This window comes from Littorina saxatilis, linkage group LG14 (genome assembly GCF_037325665.1).
Source record: "Littorina saxatilis isolate snail1 linkage group LG14, US_GU_Lsax_2.0, whole genome shotgun sequence".
NCBI lineage: Eukaryota > Metazoa > Mollusca > Gastropoda > Littorinimorpha > Littorinidae > Littorina > Littorina saxatilis.
In genome coordinates, this window is record NC_090258.1 from 299,831 (window position 1) to 317,888 (window position 18,058).

Consider the following 18,058-nt stretch of genomic DNA (forward strand, 5'->3'; position numbering starts at 1 on the left):
ACCATGACATACACATAGCCATCAGTCGCTGGGGGATCTCAACATGACACGCACATAGCCATCAGTCGCTAGGGAATACAAAGCCATCAGTCGTTGGGGAAAACAAAGCCATCAGTTGCTGGGGGATCTCACCATGACACACACAAAGCTATCTCACGCTCGGGAATACAAAGCCATCAGTCGTTGGGGAATACAAAGCCATCAGTTGCTGGGGGATCTCACCATGACACACACAAAGCTATCTCACGCTCGGGAATACAAAGCCATCAGTCGTTGGGGAATACAAAGCCATCAGTCGTTGGGGAATACAAAGCTATCTCACACTGGGGAATACAAAGCCATCTCATGCTGGGGAATACAAAGCCATCTCACGTTGGGGAATACAAAGCCATCTCACGTTGGGGAATACAAAGCCATCTCACGCTGGGGAATACAAAGCCATCTCATGCTGGGGAATACAAAGCCATCAGTCGCTAGGGGATCTCACCATGACACACACATAGCCATCAGTCGCTAGGGGATCTCACCATGACACACACATAGCCATCAGTCGCTAGGGATCTCACCATGACACACACATAGCCATTAGTCGCTAGGGGATCTCACCATGACACACACATAGCCATCAGTTGCTAGGGGATCTCACCATGACACACACATAGCCATTAGTCGCTAGGGATCTCACCATGACACACACATAGCCATTAGTCGCTAGGGGATCTCACCATGACACACACATAGCCATTAGTCGTTGGGGGATCTCACCATGACACACACATAGCCATCCGTCGTTGGGGGATCTCACCATGACACACACATAGCCATTAGTCGCTAGGGATCTCACCATGACACACACATAGCCATTAGTCGCTGGGGGATCTCACCATGACACACACACATAGCCATTAGTCGCTAGGGATCTCACCATGACACACACATAGCCATTAGTCGCTGGGGGATCTCACCATGACACACACACATAGCCATTAGTCGCTGGGGGATCTCACCATGACACACACACATAGCCATTAGTCGCTGGGGGATCTCACCATGACACACACACATAGCCATTAGTCGCTGGGGGATCTCACCATGACACACACACATAGCCATTAGTCGCTGGGGGATCTCACCATGACACACACACATAGCCATTAGTCGCTGGGGGATCTCACCATGACACACACACATAGCCATTAGTCGCTAGGGATCTCACCATGACACACACACATAGCCATTAGTCGCTAGGGATCTCACCATGACACACACATAGCCATTAGTCGCTAAGGGATCTCACCATGACACACACACATAGCCATTAGTCGCTGGGGGATCTCACCATGACACACACACATAGCCATTAGTCGCTGGGGGATCTCACCATGACACACACATAGCCATTAGTCGCTAGGGGATCTCACCATGACACACACATAGCCACTAGTCGCTAGGAATCTCACCATGACACACACATAGCCATCAGTCACTAGGGATCTCACCATGACACACAGACATAGCCATTAGTCGCTAGGGATCTCACCATGACACACACACATAGCCATCAGTCGCTAGGGATCTCACCATGACACACACATAGCCATCAGTCGCTAGGGATCTCACCATGACACACACACATAGCCATCAGTCGCTAGGTATCTCACCATGACACACACACACAGCCATTAGTCGCTAGGGATCTCACCATGACACACACACAGCCATCAGTCGCTAAGGAATCTCACCATGACACACACACAGCCATCAGTCGCTAAGGGATCTCACCATGACACACACACAGCCATCAGTCACTGGGGGATCTCACCATGACACACACACAGCCATCAGTCGCTAGGGGATCTCACCATGACACACACACAGCCATCAGTCACTGGGGGATCTCACCATGACACACACACAGCCATCAGTCGCTAAGGGATCTCACCATGACACACACACAGCCATCAGTCACTGGGGGATCTCACCATGACACACACACAGCCATCAGTCGCTAAGGGATCTCACCATGACACACACACAGCCATCAGTCGCTAAGGGATCTCACCATGACACACACATAGCCATTAGTCGCTGGGGGATCTCACCATGACACACACACATAGCCATCAGTCGCTAGGGGATCTCACCATGACACACACACAGCCATCAGTCGCTAGGGATCTCACCATGACATACACACAGCCATCAGTCGCTAGGGGATCTCACCATGACACACACACACAGCCATCAGTCACTGGGGGATCTCACCATGACACACACACAGCCATCAGTCGCTAGGGATCTCACCATGACATACACACAGCCATCAGTCGCTGGGGGATCTCACCATGACACACACACAGCCATCAGTCGCTAGGGGATCTCACCATGACACACACATAGCCATCAGTCGCTAGGGGATCTCACCATGACACACACACAGCCATCAGTCGCTAGGGATCTCACCATGACACACACACATAGCCATCAGTCGCTAGGGATCTCACCATGACACACACATAGCCATCAGTCGCTAGGGGATCTCACCATGACACACACATAGCCATCAGTCGCTGGGGGATCTCACCATGACACACACATAGCCATTAGTCGCTAGGGATCTCACCATGACACACACACATAGCCATTAGTCGCTAGGGATCTCACCATGACACACACACAGCCATCAGTCGCTAGGGGATCTCACCATGACACACACACAGCCATCAGTCGCTAGGGATCTCACCATGACACACACACATAGCCATCAGTCGCTAGGGGATCTCACCATGACACACACACATAGCCATCAGTCGCTAGGGATCTCACCATGACACACACACAGCCATCAGTCGCTAGGGATCTCACCATGACACACACACATAGCCATTAGTCGCTAGGGATCTCACCATGACACACACATAGCCATCAGTCGCTAGGGGATCTCACCATGACACACACACAGCCATTAGTCGCTAGGGGATCTCACCATGACACACACATAGCCATTAGTCGCTAGGGATCTCACCATGACACACACACATAGCCATCAGTCACTGGGCGGGGGATCTCACCATGACACACACATAGCCATCAGTTGCTAGGGGATCTCACCATGACACACACATAGCCATTAGTCGCTAGGGATCTCACCATGACACACACACATAGCCATTAGTCGCTAGGGATCTCACCATGACACACACATAGCCATCAGTCGCTGGGGGATCTCACCATGACACACACATAGCCATTAGTCGCTAGGGATCTCACCATGACACACACATAGCCATTAGTCGCTAGGGGATCTCACCATGACACACACACAGCCATCAGTCGCTAGGGGATCTCACCATGACACACACATATCCATCAGTCGCTCGGGGATCTCACCATGACACACACACAGCCATCAGTCGCTAGGGGATCTCACCATGACACACACACAGCCATCAGTCGCTAGGGGATCTCACCATGACACACACACATAGCCATTAGTCGCTAGGGATCTCACCATGACACACACACAGCCATCAGTCGCTAGGGATCTCACCATGACACACACATAGCCATCAGTCGCTAGGGATCTCACCATGACACACACACAGCCATCAGTCGCTAGGGGATCTCACCATGACATACACACAGCCATCAGTCGCTGGGGGATCTCACCATGACACACACATAGCCATCAGTCGCTAGGGATCTCACCATGACACACACATAGCCATCAGTCGCTAGGGATCTCACCATGACATACACATAGCCATCAGTCGCTAGGGGATCTCACCATGACACACACACAGCCATCAGGCGCTGGGGGATCTCACCATGACACACACACAGCCATCAGTCGTTGGGGGATCTCACCATGACACACACATAGCCATCAGTCGCTAGGGATCTCACCATGACACACACATAGCCATTAGTCGCTAGGGATCTCACCATGACACACACATAGCCATCAGTCACTGGGCGGGGGATCTCACCATGACACACACATAGCCATCAGTCGCTAGGGGATCTCACCATGACACACACATAGCCATCAGTCGCTAGGGGATCTCACCATGACACACACATAGCCATCAGTCGCTAGGGGATCTCACCATGACACACACATAGCCATCAGTCGCTAGGGGATCTCACCATGACACACACATAGCCATCAGTCGCTAGGGGATCTCACCATGACACACACATAGCCATCAGTCGCTAGGGGATCTCACCATGACACACACATAGCCATCAGTCGCTAGGGGATCTCACCATGACACACACATAGCCATTAGTCGCTGGGGAGTCTTAAATTGGGGGTTAATTTTATTGAATTGAATGTTATTTTCCCTGACATTCAGGCTACCATACTCCAATTTCAGGGGATTCCTGCTTGGTTAATTCCTGCTATTCAGACTTGGTCATGTGACAGACGTTTTCTTCCACACGAGATTACGTTGATTGTCTAACAAAGCCGTCAGGCTGAGTTAGACTTCAGCTAATCAAGTGTGTAAGAAAACTCTGTCACACGACCAAGTCGGAATAGCATTTATGTCTCACAGCTTCAACAGAGGAGAGAACAAACACGTTTTGCGTACTCAAGCTTGACAAACCTAAACACAGGAGCAGCCATTGTGGAGAGAGCTACTTTTTGACGGAAGTGAACGAACAACTATGTATGACGTCTCGGTATATGTGAATGACGTCACAGTCATCGTCTGTATCTAGTCATCGTCTGTATCTTTTGAAGCATCGCATTCTTCATGACGTCTTTCTGTGTCTGCATCCGCGAAATGTTTGTTCTTTTCGGGGTCTTTGTCATCTATGTTCAGAACTCTGTCCTTCTAGTTTCAGACTAACAGGCCTCCTGAGCGAGCCACTTTCCAAGGGCAGCTAAATTCGCGTATGGAAACAGTACTGTCGTCTGGGATGCCGTTCTCAGTATTCTCAGCGTTGAAGAATTTGTATAGAGAAGAAACGATAACAGCAGGAGAAATAAAAGTCGTGTGTGCATTTTGGGGTTTTTGGGGGGACGATTTCGAGTTTGAATCCGTGCTTGCACATGCGCCAAAGCGTGTAACATACAATCTTGCACACGTTTGCTTTAGTAGTGGCAAAGAAGGAAAGCGTGTGACATTATAAGATGTTTGGTGGGTTGTTGACAGACCAGCTGTTTTGTTGGTCCAAGGGGACCATATCGTGTTTTGTTTTATCTTTATCGACCAAGGCCGAAGGCCGCGGTTGATAAATATGAGACAAAAGGCGATATGCTCCCCGAGGACCAACAACAAAATTTTGGTCTGACGACAAGCCACCAAACATCGTTTTTGTCATCATTTTGGTTGTGCAACAAAATGCACAATAACCCACAGGGAGACGAATTTTTAGAATCCAACTCCGGGCCACAAAGCATCGTCACAGTAGCTCGAGATAACACGTCAACCTTGTATGTGACGTCAAACGTAGCTTGTTGACGCTTTTCTTCCAGTCTGAAAATGTACAGAGCTGCGATCATACGTGTGAGTTCAGTAAGTGTTGAGCATATTTCTTTTCTTTTTAAGTGTTTATGACTTTTCGTTGTGGATTTTGCGATTACAGAGATAAGTTGCAAATTGACCATGAGTCGCCGCGGTAATTATCAACATTGATTGGGTCTTTGAGAGTGAATGCTTACAATCGTTGTCCTCGGAAACACAAATCCAAAGCCCCGATGGTTCCACACATCAAACAATCAGCCTGATTGGCTTTTACTTTGACAATCCACGTTTCACCTGAAAGCTCAAACCCATTCACCACCTCGATTTATTGCATGGGGAACATGAGATTTATTTCCCAGGTGTTTGTGAATGAAAACTCGTGAAAATGATGACAATTGGTGTTATTATACCCCACCAAACTCTGACATAGATGATAGAATCTGTTCCGTGCGTACTTGGTCTTGTGCTTGCATGAACACATGAAAGGGGGGTAAGGCACCAGCAGGACTGCACACACACACCCACACCCACCCACCACCACCACCCACCCACACACACACACCCACCCACCCACACACCAACCCACCCACACACACACTTGCGTAACAACTCACATTGCACTCAACAAGAGTAGGATTCCAGGTGGGAGCAGAGTTGATGTTATGGATCATCTCCTCCCACAAACTCTTTGGGTCGATGTCCACCTCTCCCTGCAAGAAATGAAGAACAAGTCAGCAAACTTTTATTTTAAACAATGTTTGCATGTTTGGCAAATTTACAGCAATCACTTCACGATGCACTTGTCCAATGTAAGGACGTTCTCAAAATTAATTCAAGAAAAAAACGCCCTGCACAGGAAGCAGCCGAGAAAAAGGTGTTGGGACGGAGAGGGGACGGGGTGGTGACGGGGAGGGGACGGGGAGGGGACGGGGTGGTGACGGGGAGGGGACGGGGTGGTGACGGGGTGGTGACGAGGAGGGGACGGGGTGGTGACGGGGAGGGGACGGGGTGGTGACGGGGAGGGGACGGGGTGGTGACGGGGAGGGGACGGGGTGGTGACGGGGAGGGGACGGGGTGGTGACGGGGAGGGGACGGGGTGGTGACGGGGTGGGGACGGGGAGGGGACGAGGTGGTGACGGGGAGGGGACGGGGCGGTGACGGGGTGGTGACGGGGTGGTGACGGGGAGAGGACGGGGTGGTGACGGGGTGGGGACGGGGAGGGGACGAGGTGGTGACGGGGAGGGGACGGGGTGGTGACGGGGTGGTGACGGGGTGGGGCCGGGGTGGTGACGGGAAGGGGACGGGGTGGTGACGGGGTGGGGACGGGGAGGGGACGGGGTGGTGACGGGGTGGGGACGGGGAGGGGACGGGGTGGTGACGGGGAGGGGACGGGGTGGTGACGACAGGGTGGTGACGGGGTGGGGCCGGGGTGGTGACGGGGAGGGGACGGGGTGGTGACGGGGTGGGGCCGGGGTGGTGACGGGAAGGGGACGGGGTGGTGACGGGGTGGGGACGGGGAGGGGACGGGGAGGGGACGGGGTGGTGACGGGGAGGGGACGGGGTGGTGACGGGGAGGGGACGGGGTGGTGACGACGGGGTGGTGACGAGGAGGGGACGGGGTGGTGACGGGGAGGGGACGGGGTGGTGACGGGGAGGGGACGGGGTGGTGACGGGGAGGGGACGGGGTGGTGACGGGGAGGGGACGGGGTGGTGACGGGGAGGGGACGGGGTGGTGACGGGGAGGGGACGGGGTGGTGACGGGGTGGTGACGGGGAGGGGACGGGGTGGTGACGGGGTGGGGACGGGGAGGGGACGAGGTGGTGACGGGGAGGGGACGGGGTGGTGACGGGGTGGTGACGGGGTGGTGACGGGGAGAGGACGGGGTGGTGACGGGGTGGGGACGGGGAGGGGACGAGGTGGTGACGGGGAGGGGACGGGGTGGTGACGGGGTGGTGACGGGGTGGGGCCGGGGTGGTGACGGGAAGGGGACGGGGTGGTGACGGGGTGGGGACGGGGAGGGGACGGGGAGGGGACGGGGTGGTGACGGGGTGGGGACGGGGAGGGGACGGGGTGGTGACGGGGAGGGGACGGGGTGGTGACGACGGGGTGGTGACGGGGTGGGGCCGGGGTGGTGACGGGGAGGGGACGGGGTGGTGACGGGGTGGGGCCGGGGTGGTGACGGGAAGGGGACGGGGTGGTGACGGGGTGGGGACGGGGAGGGGACGGGGAGGGGACGGGGTGGTGACGGGGTGGGGACGGGGAGGGGACGGGGTGGTGACGGGGAGGGGACGGGGTGGTGACGACGGGGTGGTGACGAGGAGGGGACGGGGTGGTGACGACGGGGTGGTGACGGGGTGGGGACGGGGAGGGGACGGGGAGGGGACGGGGTGGTGACGGGGTGGGGACGGGGAGGGGACGGGGTGGTGACGGGGAGGGGACGGGGTGGTGACGACGGGGTGGTGACGGGGTGGTGACGGGGAGGGGACGGGGTGGTGACGGGGTGGGGCTGGGGTGGTGACGGGGAGGGGACGGGGTGGTGACGGGGTGGGGACGGGGAGGGGACGGGGTGGTGACGGGGAGGGGACGGGGTGGTGACAGGGTGGGGACGGGGAGGGGACAGGGTGGTGACGGGGTGGTGACGGGGTGGGGACGGGGAGGGGACGGGGTGGTGACGGGGAGGGGACGGGGTGGTGACGGGGTGGGGACGGGGAGGGGACGGGGTGGTGACGGGGAGGGGACGGGGTGGTGACGGGGTGGGGACGGGGAGGGGACGGGGTGGTGACGGGGTGGGGACGGGGTGGTGACGGGGTGGGGACGGGGAGGGGACGAGGTGGTGACGGGGAGGGGACGGGATGGTGACGGGGGGGTGACGGGGTGGTGACGGGGAGGGGACGGGGTGGTGACGGGGTGGGGACGGGGAGGGGACGGGGTGGTGACGGGGAGGGGACGGGGTGGTGACGGGGAGGGGACGGGGTGGCGACGGGGAGGGGACAGGGTGGTGACGGGGAGGGGACGGGGTGGTGACGGGGAGGGGACGGAGTGGTGACGGGGAGGGGACAGGGTGGTGACGGGGAGGGGACGGAGTGGTGACGGGGAGGGGACGGAGTGGTGATGGGGAGGGGACAGGGTGGTGACGGGGAGGGGACGGAGTGGTGACGGGGAGGGGACAGGGTGGTGACGGGGAGGGGACGGGGTGGTGACGGGGAGGGGACGGAGTGGTGACGGGGAGGGGACAGGGTGGTGACGGGGAGGGGACGGAGTGGTGACGGGGAGGGGACGGAGTGGTGATGGGGAGGGGACAGGGTGGTGACGGGGAGGGGACAGGGTGGTGACGGGGAGGGGACGGGGTGGTGACGGGGAGGGGACGGGGTGGTGACGGGGAGGGGACGGGGTGGCGACGGGGAGGGGACAGGGTGGTGACGGGGAGGGGACGGAGTGGTGACGGGGAGGGGACGGGGTGGTGACGGGGAGGGGACGGAGTGGTGACGGGGAGGAGACAGGGTGGTGACGGGGAGGGGACGGAGTGGTGACGGGGAGGGGACGGGGTGGTGAAGGGGGAGGGGTGCTAATATTTGGAATGAGTCCGAATGGTAGGATGCTCCTATCCCATGTAAATACTATTCTTCTTGTCATTCTTCATCTCATTATTATTATTTTTAATCTCAGAATCAACACCAAGAAGCTTACCTCTAACTTGAATATTTTGCCATATTCCTTAGTGTTGTGGCTGTGAATGATTCCCTCCTGGAGTGTCTTGCCTGTCTGGTGTTTCCACTCCCCCTCGTCCATGGTCAGGTAGTCCCACAGCATGGCGTACGACTTGGTCGCTAGCTGTCTGTACTCCTCTAGCTGACAGGACAACATTAGATTCATTAGGTAAACCCACAGCATGGCGTACGACTTGGTCGCTAGCTGCCGGTACTCCTCTAGCTGACAGGACAACATTAGATTCATTAGGTAATCCCACAGCATGGCGTACGACTTGGTCGCTAGCTGTCTGTACTCCTCTAGCTGACAGGACAACATTAGATTCATTAGGTAATCCCACAGCATGGCGTACGACTTGGTCGCTAGCTGCCGGTACTCCTCTAGCTGACAGGACAACATTAGATTCATTAGGTAATCCCACAGCATGGCGTACCAGTTGGTCACTAGCTGCCGGTACTCCTCTAGCTGACAGGACAACTTTAGATTCATTAGGTAATCCCACAGCATGGCGTACGACTTGGTCGCTAGCTGCCGGTACTCCTCTAGCTGCAGTGACAATGTCGGATTAATCAGTTTTGTTTTCTTGCCTCGCTTAGCATGTTGATTTGTTAAAAGTGTTGCTTTCATGCTTCGTTTAGCATGTTGATTTGTTAAAAGTGTTGTTTTCTTGTTTTCTTTAGCATGTTGATTTGTTAAAAGTGTTGTTTTCTTGCTTTCTTTAGCATGTTGATTCGAAAGCGAAAGTGTTGCTTTCATGCTTTTTTTTAGCATGTTGATTTGTTAAAAGTGTTGTTTTCTTGCTTTCTTTAGCATGTTGATTTGTTAAAAGTGTTGTTTCCTTCCTTCGTTTAGCATGTTGATTTGTTTAAAGTGTTGTTTTTTGCTTCGTTTAGCATGTTGATTTGTTTAAAGTGTTGTTTTTTGCTTCGTTTATCACGTGTGACACGAAATTTATTGACTGATTGACCTGCAAGTAATCAAACACACAGGCACATAAAATTATAAGCAAGGACACTTGCACACTTCAAATAAATAAAAGCTATCAAAAGACACACAAAAAAGTACCATTTACATGATCTTTCCCTGTGTTTACAACTGTCAAAAACTCAGCTTTTTATCTTACCCAGCACAAACAAATTGTGTTAAAACATAACAAGAAAGAAAGAAAAGCTTTGAACAAAGCAGGCAGCAGTGCAATAGAGTCACAAGGAAAGCTTTGAACAAAGCATGCAGCAGTGCAATAGAGTCACAAGGAAAGCTTTGAACAAAGCATGCAGCAGTGCAATAGAGTCACAAGGAAAGCTTTGGACAAAGCAGGCAGCAGTGCAATAGAGTCACAAGGAAAGCTTTGAACAAAGCAGGCAGCAGTGCAATAGAGTCACAAGGAAAGCTTTTAACAAAGCAGGCAGCAGTGCAATAGAGTCACAAGGAAAGCGTAACCAAGGAAACTTCCTCTGTGAGAACATGTGCAGAGAAGATTGTATAATCTGCAAAGGCTACTTTTGAACGAGAAATGAGTTACGAAATGAACACAAACCTGTTCAGCACATCAGGATCAGATTTTTTTTTTAAATTTGAATTTGCTTAATGAAATTATAATGGAATCACACACTATTTGCAATTCCTTCATGGGTTAACTTTGTTCATCTTGTGTGCATAAAATGTGAAACTTTAAGATGAGAATCAGTGCAAAGGGAGAAAGAGGAAGGTGGGGAGGAGCACAAACACCACACTAAGTTAATATGTGATGACAATTAGAGAGGTGAGTAAGTTCAAAAGCAGAATGATGCATTACCAATCAGTGAATCTGTCAGTAAAGAATTAAGACATCAGAAAAACAAGGCGTTTGGATGAAAAGTGCAGTGGAACGTCCCCAAGACCCCAGCCCATAAGACACCCCCAGCTGTGACATATCAATAAATCCATTCTGGAAATAAGTCTCTTGGGTTTGAAATAGTGAATACTCTTACTTTTAGCGAGTCAAACTTTGTACGCCTTGTCTACCTGTTTCAGACACACCCATCGCTATGACTGGCCTGTAATGTACCGTGTTTCAGACACACCCATCGCTATGACTGGCCTGTAATGTACCGTGTTTCAGACACACCCATCGCTATGACTGGCCTGTAATGTACCGTGTTTCAGACACACCCATCGCTATGGCTGGCCTATATTATGTACCGTGTTTCAGACACACCCATCGCTATGACTGGCCTGTAATGTACCGTGTTTCAGACACACCCATCGCTATGACTGGCCTATAATGTCACGTGTTGGATTGGATTGGATTGGATAGGATAAGATTTACAGTCCAGTGAGGTTACCCTCATGGAAATTCGGGCTGCTTTCTCCCTGGGGAAAGCGCGCTGCCATACATACGGCGCTACCCATATCTTGTATTTTTTCCCTGCATGCGTGTATTCATGTTTCCTGAGACTTAATGCCGTGTGAGATGGAATTTTTTTTACTTTATTCCAAGTCCCACGGGTATTTGATGGACATTTTTATCTATGCCTATACAATTTTGCCAGGAAAGACCCTTTTGTCAATCGTGGGATCTTTAACGTGCACACCCCAATGTAGTGTACACGAAGGGACCTCGGTTTTTCGTCTCATCCGAAAGACTAGCACTTGAACCCACCACCTAGGTTAGGAAAGGGGGGAGAAAATTGCGGCCTGACCCAGGCCTGAACACGCAACCTCTCGCTTCCGAGCGCAAGTGCGTTACCACTCGGCCACCCAGTCCCATCAGACACACCCATCGCTATGACTGGCCAATAATGTACCATGTTTCAGACACACCCATCGCTATGACTGGCCTATGATGTACCGTGTTTCAGACAAACCAATCGCTATGACTGGCCGGTAATGTACCGTGTTTCAGACACACCCATCGCTATGACTGGCCGGTAATGTACCGTGTTTCAGACACACCCATCACTATGACTGGCCGATAATGTACCGTGTTTCAGACACACCCATCGCTATGACTGGCCGATAATGTACCGTGTTTCAGACACACCCATCGCTATGACTGGCCAATAATGTACCGTGTTTCAGACACATCCATCGCTATGACTGGCCGATAATGTACCGTGTTTCAGACACACCCATCGCTATGACTGGCCGATAATGTACCGTGTTTCAGACACACCCATCACTATGACTGGCCGATAATGTACCGTGTTTCAGACACACCCATCGCTATGACTGGCCGATAATGTACCGTGTTTCAGACACACCCATCGCTATGACTGGCCGATAATGTACCGTGTTTCAGACACACCCATCGCTATGACTGGCCGATAATGTACCGTGTTTCAATCAAAATCAATCAAAATGAAGCTCATAGCGCGTATTCCGTGGGTACAGTTCTAAGCGCTTGTCAAAGAGTTGTCAACATAGGACTAACAAAGAAACTAACATCTTCAGATGGACACGCACCCTATCACACACTAGCAAACCCTGGTAAACATAGAACAAACAACTGTTTAACAACGATGTACACATCAATAGCTAGGTCCAAACAAAATAATATTAAGCACAAAGAAAACACCTCTCACAGAGCACAGCACAAGAATGTCTTTTGGGGCACAACACATCACGTCGAGCATGAAAGTCGCAGCCAGCTACGCGAAGAACTGAGTCTTCAACCTACTCTTGAACGCGTCAAGAGAGGGGCTCTGACGAAGCTCAAGCGGCAGGGAGTTCCAGATGGACGGGCCCGCGGAGGGGAATGCACGCTGACCAGCAGATGCGAGTTTCGAGCGAGGGATGTGGAGGCGGAGAGGGTCAGCAGCAGAACGAAGGGGACGGTCGGAGGGCTGGGTGTACAGGTCCAGGGAAGATTGAAGGTACTCGGGAGCAGAGTCGTTGAGACACTTGTAGACCAGAGTGGACAGTTTGTAGGAGATTCGGGTGTTGACAGGGAGCCAGTGCAAGGAGCGAAGTAGGGGGGTGATGTGGTCTCGCTTTGTCTTCCTCAACGTCAGCCTGGCAGCGGCGTTCTGGACTCGTAGGCCATGAATGGATGAGGCAGGGAGGCCGGCCAAAAGGGAGTTGCAGTAGTCCAGACGACTGAAGATGAGGGAGACAACCAGCTTGACACAGGCGTCGTGGGTGAGGTAGCGACGGATGGAGGCGATGCGTCGTAGGTGGAAAAAGCAGGTCTTGATGATGAAGGAGATGTGTGTCTGCATGGAGAGAGTGGAGTCGAGAAAGACGCCAAGGCTCTTGACAGCAGGGGAGAATGGAACAGTCGCGTCATCCAGCTGGAGGTCGGTCACAGTGAGGGAAGCAATCTTCTGTCGTGTTTCAGACACACCCATCGCCATGACTGGCCGATAATGTACCGTGTTTCGGACACACCCATCGCTATGACTGGCCTATAATGTACCATGTTTCGGACACACCCATCGCTACGACTGGTCGATAATGTACCGTGTTTTAGACACACCCATCGCTATGACTGGCCGATAATGTACCGTGTTTCAGACACACCCATCGCTATGACTGGCCGATAATGTACCGTGTTTCAGACACACCCATCGCTATGACTGGCCTGGAATAATGTACCGGTACCATGTTTCAGACACACCCATCGCTATGACTGGCCGATAATGTACCGTGTTTCAGACACATCCATCGCTATGACTGGCCGATAATGTACCGTGTTTCAGACACACCCATCGCTATGACTGGCCGATAATGTACCGTGTTTCAGACACACCCATCGCTATGACTGGCCGATAATGTACCGTGTTTCAGACACACCCATCGCTATGACTGGCCGATAATGTACCATGTTTGGGACACACCCATGGCTATGACTGGCCGATAATGTACCATGTTTCAGACACACCCATCGCTATGACTGGCCGGTAATGTACCGTGTTTCAGACACACCTGATAATGTACCGTGTTTCAGACACACCCATCGCTATGACTGGCCGATAATGTACCATGTTTCAGACACACCCATCGTTATGACTGTCCGGTAATGTACCGTGTTTCAGACACACCCGATAATGTACCGTGTTTCAGACACACCCATAGCTATGACTGGCCGGTAACGTACCGTGTTTCAGACACACCCGATAATGTACCGTGTTTCAGACACACCCATCGCTATGACTGGCCGATAATGTACCGTGTTTCAGACACACCCGACAATGTAGTGTTTCAGACACACCCATCGCTATGACTGGCCGATAATGTACCGTGTTTCAGACACACCCATCACTATGACTGGCCGGTAATGTACCGTGTTTCAGACACACCCATGGCTATGACTGGCCGATAATGTACCATGTTTCAGACACACCCATCGCTATGACTGGCCGGTAATGTACCGTGGGAAAGTTTGACTCACTAAAAGCAAGAGTATTCACTCTTTGAGAACTCATACCAACCTGACAGAGTAATGTCCGGACATTGTCTATTGGATGGAATGATGACATGGACAGTGAAGGAATCACACCCAGTCACACAAAGTCACGGTTGACACATGAAGTTATGGAGAACACTGAGGTCTTCCTGCTTTGATCTGCAAGGAACCCCCTTTTGAGTCTCCATCCGTTTATAACCATGTTTTCCCAGGTTCTCTGTTCATAACCTCTGTAAATTTAAGTCCATTTTCCCGACTTTCCTGATTTGTTTAAGACCCAATTTTTTGTAGGTCTTAAAAGGGGAGAGGGACAGGGGGGTGGGGGGGGGGGAGGTGAGCTACAGGTCAAAATTATGGGATGGATGGGGGAGGGGGGGGGGAGTGTTTAATTGTGCCCCATGCTCAGGATGCTGTCCCTTGATGCTTTTCCCCCCTTTTTTTTTTTTTTTTTTTTTGGGGGGGGGGGGAGGGGGGGAGGGTGTGGGTGAGAGTGGTGTGGAGCACAAGGAATATCCTAATTAGTGTAAACATGTAATTAAAGGAGTGGTTCACACAGGGCAGGCAAGAGAGCACGCTAACCAAGCAAAGTCCAGCTAACCACATGCAGGGAGGTAGAATCATTCAAGCTTGCCTGCTTGGCTGTTAACCCCGATCTTGATGCCGCACCCTGGGCTTCTTCTTCTGTGTCCGACCCTGAAACACAGAGAGAGGAGTGTGTTCAACTTGTTGTCAATGTTGACTGCTAAACGCAGAACTCCTCTTGGGCAGAAGCTGGCTGCAGCATCTACCAACACATGCAAACATTCAGGCTCATTGAAAGACAGACAGACAGACAGACTGACAGACAGACACACACACACACATGCATACACGCACACACACGGACATACACATGAAACATAGAAACAAAGGCACACAGTACAGCGTCAGACATGACACTTTCTCTGTCTTTACCCCCCCCCCCCCTCCCCCCCACACTCCATATCATTCCCACTCTGCCCCCCCCCCCCCACACACACACCCTGTTCCAGTTGCACCTTCATTCGCACAAACTTCCAAAAAGATACTTGCCCTTAAGCTGTAGGTATTCCCTCCCCACACTCCTGTCCTCTCACTGTCCATACCCCCTCCCCCCCCCTCCCTGTCACACGCCGAATGTCCCTTCTATACATTGGCTAGTAAGATGAGACCATGCAGACTCTTTACAATAGAAGCAGAGCCTCAAGAAGGGGAGAGGAGGAGGGGAGGGGGGGGGGGGGGTTGTCACTGCAGAAAGTTTAGAGGTGAACCGATAACATGACTCAAGATCAAACACCAGAGAGTGACCTTCATCCACAGGGGCTTGTATCGAAGTGCGTTGCCAGGTGAGGTTAATGGAAGTGTCCTACCCTATAATAGCGTAGTGCGTTGCCGGGTGAGGTTAATGGAAGTGTCCTACCCTATAATAGCGTAGTGCGTTGCCGGGTGAGGTTAATGGAAGTGTCCTACCCTATAATAGCGTAGTGCGTTGCCGGGTGAGGTTAATGGAAGTGTCCTACCCTATAATAGCGTAGTGCGTTGCCGGGTGAGGTTAATGGAAGTGTCCTACCCTATAATAGCGTAGTGCGTTGCCGGGTGAGGTTAATGGAAGTGTCCTACCCTATAATAGCGTAGTGCGTTGCCGGGTGAGGTTAATGGAAGTGTCCTACCCTATAATAGCGTAGTACGTTGCCGGGTGAGGTTAATGGAAGTGTCCCACCCTATAATAGCGTAGTGCGTTGCCGGGTGAGGTTAATGGAAGTGTCCCACCCTATAATAGCGTAGTGCGTTGCCGGGTGAGGTTAATGGAAGTGTCCCACCCTATAATAGCGTAGTGCGTTGCCGGGTGAGGTTAATGGAAGTGTCCTACCCTATAATAGCGTAGTGCGTTGCCGGGTGAGGTTAATGGAAGTGTCCTACCCTATAATAGCGTAGTGCGTTGCCGGGTGAGGTTAATGGAAGTGTCCTACCCTATAATAGCGTAGTACGTTGCCGGGTGAGGTTAATGGAAGTGTCCCACCCTATAATAGCGTAGTGCGTTGCCGGGTGAGGTTAATGGAAGTGTCCCACCCTATAATAGCGTAGTGCGTTGCCGGGTGAGGTTAATGGAAGTGTCCTACCCTATAATAGCGTAGTACGTTGCCGGGTGAGGTTAATGGAAGTGTCCTTCCCTATAATAGCGTAGTACGTTGCCGGGTGAGGTTAATGGGAGTGTCCTTCCCTTTAATAGCGTAGTACGTTGCCGGGTGAGGTTAATGGAAGTGTCCCACCCTATAATAGCGTAGTACGTTGCCGGGTGAGGTTAATGGAAGTGTCCCACCCTATAATAGCGTAGTGCGTTGCCGGGTGAGGTTAATGGAAGTGTCCTACCCTATAATAGCGTAGTACGTTGCCGGGTGAGGTTAATGGAAGTGTCCTTCCCTATAATAGCGTAGTACGTTGCCGGGTGAGGTTAATGGAAGTGTCCTTCCCTTTAATAGCGTAGTACGTTGCCGGGTGAGGTTAATGGAAGTGTCCTACCCTATAATAGCGTAGTACGTTGCCGGGTGAGGTTAATGGAAGTGTCCTTCCCTATAATAGCGTAGTACGTTGCCGGGTGAGGTTAATGGAAGTGTCCTTCCCTATAATAGCGTAGTGCGTTGCCGGGTGAGGTTAATGGAAGTGTCCTACCCTATAATAGCGTAGTGCGTTGCCGGGTGAGGTTAATGGAAGTGTCCTACCCTATAATAGCGTAGTACGTTGCCGGGTGAGGTTAATGGAAGTGTCCCACCCTATAATAGCGTAGTACATTGCCGGGTGAGGTTAATGGAAGTGTCCCACCCTATAATAGCGTAGTACGTTGCCGGGTGAGGTTAATGGAAGTGTCCCACCCTATAATAGCGTAGTACGTTGCCGGGTGAGGTTAATGGAAGTGTCCCACCCTATAATAGCGTAGTGCGTTGCCGGGTGAGGTTAATGGAAGTGTCCTACCCTATAATAGCGTAGTACGTTGCCGGGTGAGGTTAATGGAAGTGTCCTTCCCTTTAATAGCGTAGTACGTTGCCGGGTGAGGTTAATGGAAGTGTCCTACCCTATAATAGCGTAGTACGTTGCCGGGTGAGGTTAATGGAAGTGTCCTACCCTATAATAGCGTAGTACGTTGCCGGGTGAGGTTAATGGAAGTGTCCTACCCTATAATAGCGTAGTACGTTGCCGGGTGAGGTTAATGGAAGTGTCCTTCCCTATAATAGCGTAGTACGTTGCCGGGTGATGTTAATGGAAGTGTCCTTCCCTATAATAGGTAGTACGTTGCCGGGTGAGGTTAAAGGAAGTGTCCTTCCCTATAATAGCGTAGTACGTTGCCGGGTGAGGTTAATGGAAGTGTCCTTCCCTATAATAGCGTAGTACGTTGCCGGGTGAGGTTAATGGAAGTGTCCTACCCTATAATAGCGTAGTACGTTGCCGGGTGAGGTTAATGGAAGTGTCCTTCCCT

At 52.3% G+C, this 18,058-nt stretch overlaps 1 protein-coding gene across 3 annotated transcripts in view; it reads right to left on the bottom strand.

Moving 5' to 3' along the window:
* Nucleotides 1–18,058, bottom strand: part of LOC138946827 (stAR-related lipid transfer protein 3-like) — a 106,964-nt gene that overhangs the window by 18,265 nt on the left and 70,641 nt on the right. For 2 of the 3 annotated variants that reach the window (XM_070318233.1, XM_070318231.1), the window contains exons 9-11: nt 15,167–15,261; nt 9,162–9,323; nt 6,089–6,184 (exon numbers count right to left, since the gene is read on the bottom strand). In XM_070318233.1, the coding sequence (XP_070174334.1) occupies nt 6,089–6,184; nt 9,162–9,323; nt 15,167–15,261 (353 nt within the window). The remainder of the gene's footprint in view (nt 1–6,088; nt 6,185–9,161; nt 9,324–15,166; nt 15,262–18,058) is intronic. The other variant, XM_070318232.1, reaches the window with a different exon arrangement.